Below are 15,683 nucleotides of genomic sequence, written 5' to 3' on the forward strand. Positions count from 1 at the left end.
TAAGAAACCAAAAGCCTGCCTTAGTTTTCCTGTCTCAATCCCTAGTCATTACACAGTAACCTTTAAAAAAGCACTGAAGTTGTTTTATAGGCATGTCTCCTCGTTCAGTGATATCATTTTCTGGTATAAAACATTTTTACAGTGTGTCCAACGTTCAGTATCTTTCTTATTTCACCATTTGAAACGGTCTTTGGTAAAGGGGACAGAGAGCTGCCCAAACCTACGGAAAACCACACATGTTCTCTCATAAAAATCATACTGGGAGTCTCACTCTTCATGTACCCTGATGTCCTGGTCCAAGCAGCATCCCTGCCAGACTTTCCCCCGAGGTAAGGATTTACCCACACTGGTGCAGACCTGGTTTGGAATGTTTTATTGGCAATTCTGGTGTCATACTTAGGAACCGCAGACTTTTGTTGGCCTGCGTTCGCTTGAATGACAAGTATCAATGGTCAGCTCTATTTGAAATATTGTTAAAGTACCTAGAAATAATAGGCATTCGTTCACTGCAACCACCTCGCAAGCGCTCAGGCCCGCAGTGGCGCTGCCATACAGTAATTGTTATTTGGAACTCGAGAGCAGCACAGAGAATACAGTCCTCTCATTATGCACATGCTCCAGGATCGTTTATTTTAATGCTTTCAAATAAATACGTTCCATGCAGCACACTACAATAAATAAGGAGCAGCAACGTTCTAGTAAATCCATTCATACTGCGAGTCACCATGGAAAACAGCACGCTGCAAGCTGCTGGCCCTGTACCACACGAGGCACGCCACATCTGCACCCAATCATATCTGGCTTCAGATGGATTTAATAGGACTATACAGAAGTGCATGTAAGCACAAATTTAACCAGAATTTTCCAGCTATTAAATACAGCTACTAAGTAGTTAAAAGGCAACAACTAAAGCCGTAAAGGTCTTCCCTCCACCCCCTTCATTTCAGACAGAAGTATAAAGACACATACTCCGGTGAACCTCGGGTCAGCAGGAAGACGGTGGGATACAGCTGGGACACTTGGATCAAGGCTGGCACAAGGACGCCCAAGCGGTCACAGCGACACGGACACTGGGTGGACACTGACTGACACAGGGGCGGCTCAGGTCCGCTAGGCAGCGAGCTCCACCGCGCCTTCCTCCTCGCTGTCAGCTCTGTTGGCGCGAATCTCCACGAGGGTCCTGGCGAACCGCGTCCACTCATCGTTGTGCGGAACTGCGAGCTGCAAGGCACAGAAACAGACGGGCGCCATCAACAAGGCCCTGATGCCCTCGGGCTGTCCCTCACCGAGCAGATGTGTCCCTGAGAATGTATGGACAGCAAAGAGTCCCCTTTGAATCAAGCAGGGCCTGAAGTGGTGCTCTTAAACTAATCACTTCAGAGGAGACGCAAAAGTACTCATGGAACTGGCACAACTTTCAAAACTGACATAAATTGTACAGTCACAGCAGCCACATTAAGGTCCTTTTAGTAAAGAAAATTCTTAAGACCAGACTAACTAATTGCATTATTGAGCAAAATGGTCAAGTAACTGTACTATAGTCTTTTTCCTCAATGCTATTGATCCTCCTTCTAAAGTGTTGCTAATGTGTCAATAGACGAGCTTACATATGCAAAGAAATCTTTCCACTACGAAACACTGCTTGGCCCTTTCCAACAAGGCCTGTGGGATAACTGTGAATAATGGTAATGGTAGCCGCTGCTTAGCAAGAGTTCTAAGCATACTATATATAACAACTCAGGTCTCACAACATAAGTAATATCACTCTATAGATATAGGGAAAACTATTTCTGTTTTAAAGAAGAAATGGAAGCACATGACGATAAAGTAATTTCACCCAGGTTGAAAGCTAGCAAGCATCAGTGCCAATATAAACGGTTTCCAATACCTGTAGCCAGTATATTAAACTGATTTGCCAAAAAGGGGGTAGGGTGTGTGTGCATGTGTGCACGATATCTTCTGCAGACAATTCAATGAGGAAGGAATGAACCCTGACCCCATGCAAAATGCACATTTAAATTTTTGTTAGCTGTTTTGAAAGATAATGATTTCTCTACATTGCTTCCAAATATGTATTGCTTAAATGTATCAGGCAAGTGTTTGGACTAGAAAATTATCTGAAGATGAAAAGCAGGATTGGGTAGAAGTCTGAGTAATTCCACATAGAATAAAATTGATTTGGACTTTAGAGCCATTTTCTCTGGAGTATTACTCTATAAGAGGGTGTAATCAATGCGTCTATATGTAGTAGTGTCACACATGCTACACATAAGCATTAAGAACACACATTCATCCCAATCAATAGACCTATAGGTATTTTCAAAAATAAGAGGACACAAATAAATCTATACATTTAGATCATTTCTATAGCAGGAAGAGTACCCACTGCACAGAACTAAATAATTAGAACTTAAACTTTTTATTGCACAGGATATTATTATCTGATACTGTCTATCCAAGAAAACTTAGTGGAGAGTAGCAACATCATTTTACAAAGTATATACTTAAAATAAATGTTCTTGCTTCCTGTACATCATTTCCAGAATTATATTCTAGAAACATTTAACCTTACTTTGAGAAACAGTTTCAGTAAGGATTCTCTTGTAGTCATATGACTAAAGTTTTTGAATGGTTAAGTACTCTTGCAATTGAAATGTACCCAAATTTCTTTTTTAGGCCACAATGACGCAGGTTCACAATAGTAATCAGTGATGCTGTTCCCCTCTACGCTCGCACCACCGTTTTCCCTTTTCTCTTAACACTGCACTGGGGAAATGAGATTCCCCCAAATAAATCATACAAAAGAGCTAACAAAAAGCATAACCAGCAAAGGATTGGCCTCATATTTATATGAAAGAATAGGCCCACTATTTCTTTTTCTCCTTCCAACCTCTGAGCAAGTCCTTTCAAAAAGAACCACAAAAGAAAAAGCCCAGGAGAGACAAAAAACTCAATCATGAAATCACATTTATCACTTTCTCTTATAAGGCGAGAAGCAAGCTAAAGGTGAAGTGCCTCGCGGCTCCCGGCAAGTTCAGTGGCCAAAGAACAGGTCGCAACCCACAACAGAGCGTGTTGCTCCTAAAGAGCTCAGTTTAACGAATAGAGCTTTTGTTTAGGAGCCAAAGTGGCTCCAATGTAAAGGTAAGGTATGATGCCCCATGAAACGACTTACTGAATGGGAGGCATGGACACTGAGACGGGCAATGTGTTCACCTGTTAGTACAGCAGCAATGACGAGACTGGTAAGCAGCAACTGTAGTGAGGACGTATGTGCCCGGTATGGGCAGAAGCGAGTAGCAACTATGCTATACTCAATCACACACTTGTCAAAGAGGAATTCTGTCAAATGTAAACATCCCTGTTGAACAAAAATAACCTAGAGACAGAATTCTATCTGACCTTTTCCACAGGAATGAGGCCAAGAGTACTGTAATACCAACACATGTTTTTAAAAATAGATTCCTACTCACCGAAGTTTCCACAGCGTTGCCACATATTTTGTCGTCTTTGATCCACTAAAGTTTGATAGGCTGTCACCATGTGAGGTTTTCTTAATGAAATTGTTCTGCTAAGCATTTCCTCTTCTGAATATCACAGGTTTCACAGAAATATTCCTTTGCTTTGTTCAGACACACCAGGAAAAGACAATTGCTTCTAGAAACTTGAATACATTTACCCACCTCAGCCCATTTCACCTTTTCCTGTAGCTGTCTATAGAAATAACGATTGTAACGTTAGATTCAGAAGGTGAGCTGCGGACTGTCCCATTTTTAGAACTAAGTACCACCACCAGGAAGCGCTGTGTCATCTTGGCCTCAGTGTGTGCACGTGTATATGTGTATTCACAGGCTGTTTCCACACCTGAAGGAATAAAAAACTGGGGGCGTCCGGACGACTTGGAGGTGAGACCTAACAGGTGTCCTAACCACCGAGCAGGCCCCTCTTGTCGCTCATATCCACGGCTGGAAACAGGCCCTGGGCAGAGCTGGCCCCTGCCGTTCCTGACTCTCTTCACAGCAACGACCAGGAAGGAGGCTCAAGACCAGGTATGTACTCGAGACTTTTCAATCCAGGGATACCGTACTTGCTAAACAGGAAAAACCTTTGTTCCTGGTTAAGAAAATCAGACTGTCGTCGTGTCCCAGCTAGCATATCCACTTGGGCAAGACTTGTGCATCAGCACCGATGGAATACCAATTACAGGCCGGGCACTGCGTTAGCATTAAAGATGTGGCAGTGCATCCTTTGGGAGGATGACAACTATAAAATACAGATGAAAATTAATTATCATGTTTTTATAGGCCAAAATGCATGAATACTGGCACACATTTTTAAAACATTTTCACTGTCAAAAAAAAAAAAATGCATAGCCTAAAATTTACCTCCCTACAGTGACAAGTACAACATTTCCCAATCTCTGTTGTATGTCAAGCAGGGAGCAGGCAAGCAAATGGCATGCTAATCACATTGTTTCAGTATCTCTTCAAGTTTCTTTCAAGGCATTGAGGGGTTTGTCTACAGCCTCACTGTGGAAGCCCCCCCTGCACATATTACTGTGGAATAATTTCTAAACAATTTACATTTGTGATAGGAAAAAAATTTACAAGTATCTAAGGGTGATGAATAAATTCAAGTAAAAAAACAGATGAGAAAAAAAATTAGTCCACAGTTAAACCAAAGGAACACGATAAAGGACTTGGAAAGTGATCTAATCTCGTTCCTGTTCAGCCAGCAGCCTCGAGTGCGGTCGCATTACAGGTCAGGGATGACGTACGCTTCTCACTGCTCCTTAGAGCAAGTCCACCAGAGCCAGGCTACCCCGTTAGATGCCTGGGCTCTAACTCCCATTTTTCTTTCTTTTTTTTTTGCTAGCCGTCTAAAGCACTGCAATGCCCAAGGCACTCAGGGCTCTGATCCCTCACAAGGAATAAATCTGAGCTCTGAGAGCAACCAGCTTTCACAGAGATGGCATGATCTTTTTTTTTTTTTTTTTTTTTTTAACAGCTGTGGGAACTAGGGCCAGAGGCAGTTACCGAGGTAGCAATTTGGCCATAAGGAGGAAGCGCAATGAAGCTGGGATTTGGAATGGGAGACTGAAGTCCTGCTCTCGCCTCGGCTGCTGGCACCAGTCGAGCACTTAACCTCCCATTGCCTCAATTGGAAAATGGAGATGCTGATTCTGACCGTTGATCAACAGAGACGTGGAGAGGAGCTCACCACAGAACAGTCACGTGCACTCTCCTTCTTGGAGTTGTCACTCAAATGAAACCTGCTCCTAAAAATGAGATGCACACAGCCGAACTATCAAATTCTACTGCGATTTCCTGCTTTTTAAAATGTTGCCCTTGAGAGTCAATTCTGAGGGCTATGGGCGTGGGAAGGAACAGGACAGAGACCTTTAAGGAGCAGGAGAGGGAAGAAAGCGTAGGGAGGTAGATGATTGCTCCAGTACAAGGTCTGAGGCCGCCCAGGGCCTCGCCCCTCTAAGAAATGCCCACGTTCCAGGGCAGAACAGTGAGCAGGGCATGTGTTTTTAAATCACCTGCTAGAAGGTTCCAAAGATTGTTTTTCATCTTTGGAAGTTCTTGGGAGAAAGGTCAAAAATAACAAGAAGTGTCACCACAGTGGGTTGGATTGGCGTCCCCCCTCCTGCTGAGGCTCTGCTGGGGGGGCGGGGCTGAGGAGGACTGATGGCTGCCTGGGGACCCTGCCCCACCTTGCCCCCAGGCCAACCACAGGAGGCAGAATGAAAAGATTTTGAGAAGGGTGGCGCCAGGGATGACTTTGTTCACTTCCCATGGCACCTACATATCTCTGATCTTCAGAAAGAACTTGTAAGGCCCCACTAGAAATATCAGAATATTAGAAATTTCTAATATTAGAAATACTAGAAAATATTAGAATTCGTTAGAAATATTAAATAAGACCAAAAAACAGAACAAGCTTGACAATGGTGCCTTGTAAACCCTGAATAAATGTTTGTCCTTCAAAATTTATCCCCTCTCTACCAATTTTTCCTATTCTCCTGTGCACCTCTACAGACCTGCAGTTTTTAAGATTTTTTTAAACATCTAGTTTCTTTAAAAATTCACACAAACGATTTCCTGAGCAATTGTCCTTTCATAACAGCTGGTTTTCATGAGTTGTGTTCAGGGAAAGAATCTTTCTAGAACCTTAAGAGAAATTGTTACTTTTCATTGCCCGCTTAAAAAATCAAATTTAAACTACACTTATTCCTTGAAAATACACATTTTTTTTTCTTTTTCACATGTGACCATTATATCCCTAAATCAGTTGAGTTCCTGGTTACAGTACTTCCTACAATGGGATTCTACAAATATGACCCAAAGTCCTAAGGCTTGGTAACTGCTGAACGTGCCGTTATAAAATTCAAGGGCGTTTTTATAACCAGGGTTAAACATACAAATATCATTCATGTGTTTCTTTTTATAGGCACAGGGCTAACCATTTTGAACAGTCCTCAGTCAAGCCTCCCTCCTTTTTATTTTGCAATTTTTCAGGGTTTATAGTACCCAGCAGCTGATTTTAAATAGCTGTATTATCTACAGGAATTCCTACCAGCCCAATGCTGCATTTTTTCATAGAAAAAAATATCTGTCTCAGGCATTGCTTAGTTTAAAAGTAGGTTGATTCGAAAAAAAAAAAATCTTGGATAGTTAAGACATTAGAAAAGCATTCAGTAATTTCACTTTGGTTTCTCAGATACATTAAGCATGGCAAACAAATTAAGTGAGGAGGAGTCTGGGTTTCCAGATAAATATTGCATGGATGTGTGGTTCATCAGCTTCTTTGCAATCTTTCAATTAAATGGAGTCATTTTAAAAAAAAAGTCCGTGAGACTATTAGTTAACCATTGATTCCGAACAGATACAAAAAATTCATCTCCTGAATTCACCTGCAAATTAAAGTTTGCTGCTAAAAAAGGCATCACAAACCACCTCTTCAGTATGATGCACACTATTTTCGAATGCATTTGCAGAAACCGAGGAAGTCCATGTGGGTTTCCACAGAACGACGGCTAAGAGCTTTTCAAAAAGTCCAATTATTGATGGCACGCAATTCAGGAGATGGGTGACTAACTGGCGCACAAATACCCTCTGTGTTCAGAGGAAGCCTGCATTTTCTAGGACAATTCCCAGGGCCACACACGCAGATGGAGGCCGGGTGGGAGGCAATAAGCAACCAAAAAGTCCTGGGAAGGCCCAGCAGACACACTCCCGGCCGTCCAAGTCCCGGGAGAGCCGGGCTGAAACCACGGCCCAGAGTCCCAGGCCAGCGGGCAGGGCGCGGCGGGTCTCAGTAGGCTCCCGCGTCCCACCACAAAACGAGGGACTGCACTGTACCGGGTACGGAGAGTTGGGGAGAAGTTGAGACAGGGGAAGTCGCGGTGGTCTTTGTTCCGTGGAGTCTGCTATTACCAATCAGTAGGTTAAAATTTCTGGGGTGTTCAGCAGCGTTGGAATCTACAGTGTTCTGATGGTAGCTGACTACCTGTGAAGGTCTTTTCCTCTGAAAAGCCCATCTAAGGAAACCCCTCCTTCTGCCCTCGAGGCTTGAGCCTCTTCGGCCAAACCTGGTCCCTCTCCCTGTGTCTCGAAGTGAACAAGTGAACGGTTTCTTTTTACTGCATATTTCTAAGAGTGACACTTTTAAAACATCCATTACCACCTAATTAAGCAAAGAAATGAAAGGGCATAAAAGTCAACGTAAACAGTCACAAACACGAGTCTACATCAATTTCCATCGGCCAGCAACTATCAAAGGAAATAACATATAATACTACTTCAAGAAACGAACACTTAAACATGTCCTTCCCATTAAAATTCAGCATCGTGAGAAGCACGACAAAATTCTGGAGTTTTTAACCCGTGGAGCAGCAGCAGGGTTCATGCACGGAGACCTAAAGATGAGCTTGTCCTCATTTGTAATAAAATCTCATCGTCCCCTTTCTTCAGAAATCTTTTAAGCATTATTTTTTTTTTCCTACTGTTTGGAACAATCCATTTTTCTATCCAAAAGGCGGAGAAAAATGCTAAAAAACAATGGCTGATGGGCAATCGTGGAAAATAAACTTCCTAAACTTCAATCACTTCTTTTGCTATAACACAAAGAAAGATCAAAGAAATGGCAAGAAAGAGAAAAAGCCTGTGCACTCGAGCCCATCTGTCATGTAGCCGAGCAAACATACATCCTCTCTCTCCTCGATATTAACTATAGGTTTTTCCAGTAAATTCCTAGCAACCACTGCCTCCAAGCAGTTTTGACAAAACGAAGGCTTATTGCTAAACACCTTAAAAACATTCACCAAGGTAATAAAAGAAATGTCATTCCCTCCTACTGAAATGTTTGGGCATAAAAGAGGTATTTTTATAATGCAGTTCATGATTTACCGTATCTATAGTGTCCAAAAAAAGCACAATGAGAAGGAAGCATTTTTCCAGTGGTTTTGACAACTGTTTGAATCAACGGTTACGCTTTCATTACACGAGTGGCCAATCGCTCACTTTTAAAAGCACCGTATTGGGGGGAGACTGGATGGAGACCGGGGAGGAAGGAAAAGTGCTCTTTTGCCGAACGTATTTTCTAAATACCCTTTCCTGTGCAAATACAATTGAATAAATTTTTTCCCATCCGTCAATCTGTAGCCAGCTTGGAGGCTGCATCCTGAGTGTTTCACAAAATTAAGCTTTCCCTTAATTTCTCCCCAGATTTTTACTGTGAATCATCCATTCAGCCAATATTCACTCAGTGCCAACCTGGATTCAGGCTTGTCTACCTGGGTTTTTCTAACAGGGAAGCTGGTCTTCACGATACTAGAAAGTGTTTGCTTTCTAGCTAAAGGAATTTAATGGCCGGACCGATAAAAGGAAAAGAGTGGAGCTAAGGGTGGGGAAACTCCTGGCCGGCTATTAGGACAAAGATCTTAGTAACAGATGGACCACCGATCACTTTTCTCTGCCAGACTAAAAGGAGGAGTACAACTAAGACAGAAGAACTGGAGTCTTGGAAGCGTAGATATTCTCCAAATAATAAATAATTCAAGCTTTAAAGTTTAAGAGATGTTCACATGGCAGACATTCTCGAAAACTCACGCACAGTTTCCTTGAAAGTGGAACACAGTGATTCACTAACTTCCTCACTTCCCAGTATTAACTACAGGTTTTTCTAACAACTTGATGTTAAGTTTCCCATGACATGGAAACATGTACACAGAAGCATGCAAACGTCCACACTGGATGTCATGTTTCATTTTGGATGTGCCAGAGTGACACACATACACGTGGAGGAAACAAACCACGCTCTCTCGCTTACTACGCTCGCAGGTTCATCTCGCTTCACGGAGGATTCCGTGACCCTCACACTCGGCTTGCTGAGCTCTGACTTCAGGCCACCGTTCCGAGCGGCAATTTTTCAAGATAAAATGGAGCAGTTTTGAAATTCTAAAACTAAACACAATTTTGTCAGCCGTAAGAAAAATTAACACTATAATTAATGACTGCTTCAGAATCCACACTGCTATTGAAGATGACAGTTTGAAACCACAGCAGAATCCTAAAGATGATTAATTATACAAACCGGTTCTTGTTTCAGAATGTTTATATTCATAGACCATTTATCACCAAAGGAGAATTTATGATTTTCATTGAATATTGCAAATTACTGTATACACATTAATTTGGTTTTTATAAAATTAGACATTAGGGTTTTTTTTTCAGTTTAATCAACTGCCCTTTAATACATATAAATCATAAGCTTTTTCTTATCAATTCAGAAAAAATTACTTGAAAAGACAGTAATCCTGTAAGACCATTTTCATAAGCTAATACTACCTGTATAAGCACACTATTTATATAATAATTAGTTTAATCATGGTCTTTTACATATATAATTATCAAAGTGAAAGCCACTGCTATTACATTCACTATGAGTAATTATGACATTATTTGGAATTAATAGTACCTTTTCCAAATTAAGCACTTTTCCCAGAAGAAATCAAGTTAATACTAAAATTACAATCGTATATTTTACCCAAATTGTTTTATTTCAAATACTACAATTTAGTATGAGAAAGAACTGAATTAATATATTATTTCAACGTGGTTTTTTTTCTATAATCATGTTGTTATTAGTACCCCAAATGCACCCACACAAATATGCAGCTGGGGTCTTTGACTTTACTGTAGACATAGCACTGTGGCTGTAACACGAAAAATCCACGTTAAAAATCACAAAGCCCAGCTGAAAAGCTCCACGTGTTGCTTCCATGTCATGAAAAGACCTAGATGTCGTGTGCAAAACCAGGTATCTGGACTTGCAGGTTTCACCTGGATGTTTGGTGTCACGGGAAGAAAGTGTGCCAAAGTCTTTCCATTTCTGTGGTGGGAAAACCAAATGCAGTGTTTAGCATCGGCTACTGATAATAATATTATGACTAAGAATAAGTCATTATTTGGAAAGATCTTCAGGAACCCAGCAAGTTAGGGAGAGATGCAGGTACTCTGGGTGCTCCTAACTGGACGGTGCCACACGGAGGCCGGGGCTGCTCTGTGACTTAGAGGCTGCCAAAGCTTGGCCATGCAGGCAGGTTCACCTTGACTCATTTCAAATGCAGTTCTTTTTCGTGAAGGGACTCTCGTTTGAATTAACCTCCCTGACCCCAGTTAACGTCTCTTGTTCTGATCTACATAGCCCTGTGTGTCTACATGTGAGAGTCAGTCACAGGTGGACACACAGACTCCTGTGGAGAATCGACGTAGACCCTTGTCCCACTGCAAAACGTGAAGCAAGCCCATGAGGCAAACGAGAAGTGCGCTAAGCATAATCCACACTTAGAAACCCTAACTGCGCTGTATTTGTTCTGTGTCACACAGACCCGTTTGGACTCGCCGCATCTCCAGTGTCTCAGACACTGCCACACTGAATTGTGTTGTACGATTCAAGAGAAATGGCTCATGGACTCTCTCTCATGCCCTTCGGATCCTGGCTGCCTGTGAAGACCACTGGAGGTACCTCCCAACTAACAGGCCTCCTATACCTGCAAACAGTCTGACCGTTATTCTAAAGCGTACCACATGGGTCATTTTTCCTGTTGGGATTCCATTTCATTTCAAAGCTTTAAAATATATGCAAGTAGACGCTAAAAATCATGCTTACTTTTTAGCAGTTACATTTGATCGCTCGTATTCACTTGTATTTTTCCTTCCCAAGACTTTTCCAAGGCCATTTAAATATATTAATGAACATCAAATGTACTGCATTCATTGAAATTTATAATCAAATGATAGCGATTCTTTGGATCCCCTAACAGTCATAGCAAACATGCTATCTGAACTGCCACCTAAGTTGAGAGTTAAAATTTAAAGATTGATGCACATCTCCTTCAGTAATTAGTGAAAGGGATAACAAACAAAATTAAAGTGAGAAGAATTAAAGTTTCCGAAGTCACAGCTTTTAAGTTCCCATTTTATTTTTCAAATAAAATCCTGCTTTAAGCTGAAAATGACTCTGGAATTCTGTCATTGGACTACTGTAAAAAATGTAATCAGGGATTTGAAACCTCCGTGTATTTATCACCACTGAAAACAAAATCTTCCCTGGAAGAGGTTAATGGAAAAAGAAATAACAGGAGGTGGAAGAGAAACTGCTTCTTTCAAAACCGGAGCTGCAAACAGCGTTCTAAGGAATTCAGATAAGCAGCAAACACAGTTGTTAGGGGGTATTGATGGCAGCCGCATCTGCATGACAGCACTGAAGCATTAACAATGGCAGTGGGCTTCTACCAAACACGTCTGCAAGGACGACAGGTAGAGAGGCTGTCAATCATCGGCACGTGCATGATTCTCCACTCACTGGCCCATGCGCTCCTAACATCAGCTCCCCAGACACAGAAAAGCTTGCTATTCAAAGAGCCACACAGTCATTTTTATTTTTAATTCTTTAAGAAACGTGTGTTCACACATCATTTGAAAAACAAATCCAACGATGACTAACAGCTCTCTACAAGTGTATTCCAAAAGTGAATACACTTGATATTTTCAGGTTATATTTAGTTAATTTATGACTTGTTTTCTTGCTCACGTTTCAGTTAACTGAATGGGATCCTATACCACCCAAACAAACGGACAGCATCCCATAGTTTGGAGATTTCTCAAGAACTTATTCAAGAGCTAGGTTGTTTTTTATTTTAGATCTCAGAAAATTAAGAGTCAGTCTATTTAAGTAACTTCTGAATGCACAAATGGAATAGACATTACTGGCAAATAATGAAAAGGGGTCTTCTCTTTCGTTGGCTTTGCAATAACTTCTATTTATGCTAATAGGAGCTAAGCACCTGCTCTGTAAAGAAAATAGACCCCTATCTGTGAAAATAAATGTGTACAGTATACTTCCCAGATACAATGCTGAAATCAAACAGCCGAGAATGTGTGCCGCGTAAACACCGCGTCACGTGGCCTACCTGAAAACACCGGTGTTTTATATTTTACCTCCTGAGTCACAGGTCCCTTAAGATTACTCATGGCTCTGCCATTTGAATGGAACATAAAGAATAAACCAAGGAGGATGGACAGACTCACTGTGGCGACTGCCAGGAGCTCACGTCCAATCCTCTGTTTATCCCATCAGAAGTTCACAACCAACGGCATCAGTACCTCTGGACCCGAGCCATGGAGGATAACTGCATAACAGAAGGGGCATGGTCACAGTCATGGGCGCCGGACTGGGGCTCCCGGGAGCAGCTGCAGCCCCAGCTGGGACAGGAGATGAGACAGATGATTTTGAGGGACTCTGGCGTTACCAGAGCCTGTCTGAGTGCCAGGTCCCACAGGAAGGCGAGTCTGCCTAGACGCCAGTGGGGCCAAGTCCATGGGGAGCCACAGAAGTCTTTCTGATCAGCACCTCTCCACAGTAATGTGGGCAGAGAAAGCCTCACCCACACCGCTGCTCCACTATTATTATTTATTTAAAAAAAATTTTATTATTTTTTTTTTGACAGGCAGAGTTAGTGAGAGAGACAGAGAGAAAGGTCTTCCTTCTGTTGGGTCATCCCCCAAATGGCTACTACGGCCGGCATGCTGTGCTGATCCAAAGCCAGGAGCCAGGTGCTTCTCCTGGTCTCCCATGCAGGTGCAGGGCCCAAGGACTTGGGCCATCCTCCACTGCCTTCCCAGGTCACAGCAGAGAGCTGGACTGGAAGAGGAGCAACCGGGACAGAACTGGCACCCCAACCGGGACTAGAACCCGGGGTGCTGGCACCGCAGGCAGAGGATTAGCCTAGTGAGCTGTGGCGCTGGCCCTCATTCAACATTTTAAATATGACCTATTTCTTAAAAATAAGTAATAAGAAGATGCATCACAGAGCACATACAACAGCTAACCACATTTCCAGAGCCTTTCCTTCCTAGTGACGCAGGTGGTGGCCTCAACTTTTCATTTCTGGTTTGCCTCGGGAGTGGCATTAACAGCAGTACTCTCATGGACAGGGCTGGCTATGTAATCTGCAAGGCCCCGTGCAAAATGCAAACATGGGGCCCTTGTTGAAAAATTTGTAACACTTACCAGACAGTGATAGCAGAGCACTAAGCCAAGGTCACACCCCTCTGCAACGCGCAGGTCCCAGACCCATGAAGCCGGCCTCCCCTGGCACAAGACAGCTTTCCTCTCCAGCCTAGAGGGGTCTCAGCCCCCAGACTGCACTGGGAGAACCGACAGAGACGCCTTCTCACGGCCGGCCACTCATTGGACTGAGGTCCAGAGGAAAATGGATCAACAATGTACTCTGAACACTACCGTGTACGTTCTCATACAGACTACTATAAAGTGCCTCCAGAAGTGTTCCAGCTGCTCTCTGGAAGGTTCCACAAGGCAGTCTTTTCCATCCAGAGGCCAGCATCACCTTGGCGAGGAGTTGCTCTAAGAAGGCCACAGGACCAGTTTTGAATACTGCTCACGGTGGCACAAGCTGCCTACTATTGTATTTGTTGCTTTCCTAAACCACCTCCTGCTCAAATCCATTCTCTCCCATCAGCCGTGCACCAGCCTGAGCTTAGACTACTAATTCTCCGTGGCCTGCTCGCGGTGCAGGTGCGATTGGCTTCCTGCAGCTGGGGCGACGTGGACGGCGGGTGCCCTTGCTTCTAAGTACAGTTATGCCGTGTCAGGCCTAGGCTGGAGAATGACGCAGTAGCCATTACAGAGACGGGAGCAGTGGCACTCGGGGGGACCTGCCGTCTCTCAGAGAGAAGCCCCAGCCCCGGGGAAGTCGTCTCTCCCTACCTGGTCCTCAGAGATTCAGAGTAAGCCACGGGGGTGAGAAAGGAGAAGCAGAAAAGCCCCCTCCCACCCTGAAATACATGTGAGACACCTTACAAAAATACTCAGAGCAAAAAAACACTACAGCTAAGACAAAATTATTTTGTTAAGTCTGAGTTTTTGTGAGCTATAGATTGCTTTGTCTATGATCAAACAATACAGAAAGAATTGTTCAAGGGCATAAGCCTATCCTGATTTCTGGTTATTCCGAGGAGGGCGAGAAGATTGTAATATTACCTACTCTCAATAAAATAGTATATCCTTTTTTCCCCCTTCTGGTAGTGAATTTGTAGGGATAAACAACCCTACAAATTGTTTGGCCTATTATATGTCACAGAGATTTTTCTATAGCCTGTCTAGACTCCCGACAATAGGCGAGACTGGCCTATAGCTCAGACATTTCTATAGTCTGTAATATCACTTAGAAAAGTAAGGGCAATAACAGAAAAATGAAAACCAGCCTGACCTGCCAGGACGATAGTAGAAATACGAGTATAACAACACTTTCCAATTTAGAAATGATGATAGCATCTTAGAAAGAAGTTTCAGCAGCCACGTATCAGCCAAAGCAACTTTTGTAAAAATCATAGATACCCCCAAAATGAGTCATATTTAAGAAACTGTCCATAAGCTATAAAAGCACTTTACTGCAGAAAATTCTACATATGTTATAGTGCTTTCTGACGGCACCATGATGGTGTGTGTGCAGTGTATCTACGTATGCACTTGTAGTATTTTAAGTCAACACAAAGATTTTTCAAAAGGCTCTTTAAAAATAAACCAGATTATCAAACTCTTTTTCAGCCCTCTTGGAATACATCAAAGAGGGATCAAACAATTAAAGCTGCAAACAATTTGAAGAGTTCAGAGACACTGTATATATGCAAAAAAAAAAAAAAAGGTCATCTATGTTCTTTCATTTCATCTGAGCATGTCTCCAGATTTATTTCTCTCCCATAATTAATCTTGGTACAAACAAGAAAGGGAGAGGGGAGAGAGCGAGCAAGCACAAGACCCTTGTGACTTTATTTATATTCTCCTTTGCTCCCTTTTAAATTTTTCAGGAAATGTTGCTTGGTATTTCACTGAGGATCAATGAAAAAGGCGGCATTAAATATTAAGAACACTCATTGAGGAACACACTGTCGTAAAACTCTCGCTGGTATTTCCAGCTTCGTGGGTGTCTCCTTCCCAGAGTCTCCAACTGCGTCAACAATCAGCAGACCATGGGCATCGTCCCCACTGGGGGCCAACACTAACAGAGCCTTTGTCACCCTTACAATGACTCAGCTCCTGGCACCCGGGCAGGGAATGCAACAAAGAACATGCAGTAGACTCGAGAGGTTCCT

The 15,683-nt window shown here is 42.7% G+C and overlaps 1 protein-coding gene across 5 annotated transcripts in view; it reads right to left on the reverse strand.

The window, feature by feature from the left end:
• Nucleotides 1-363: 363 nt before the first annotated feature.
• The window catches only part of DYNC1I1 (dynein cytoplasmic 1 intermediate chain 1), a 341,106-nt gene continuing 325,786 nt past the window's right edge, over nucleotides 364-15,683 (reverse strand). For all 5 annotated transcript variants that reach the window (XM_062178067.1, XM_062178065.1, XM_062178066.1 and 2 more), the window contains one exon: nucleotides 364-1,221. In XM_062178067.1, coding sequence (XP_062034051.1) covers nucleotides 1,111-1,221 — 111 coding nt within the window. In that variant the 3' untranslated portion in view covers nucleotides 364-1,110. The remainder of the gene's footprint in view (nucleotides 1,222-15,683) is intronic.

This window comes from Lepus europaeus, chromosome 20 (genome assembly GCF_033115175.1).
Source record: "Lepus europaeus isolate LE1 chromosome 20, mLepTim1.pri, whole genome shotgun sequence".
Lineage (NCBI taxonomy): Eukaryota > Metazoa > Chordata > Mammalia > Lagomorpha > Leporidae > Lepus > Lepus europaeus.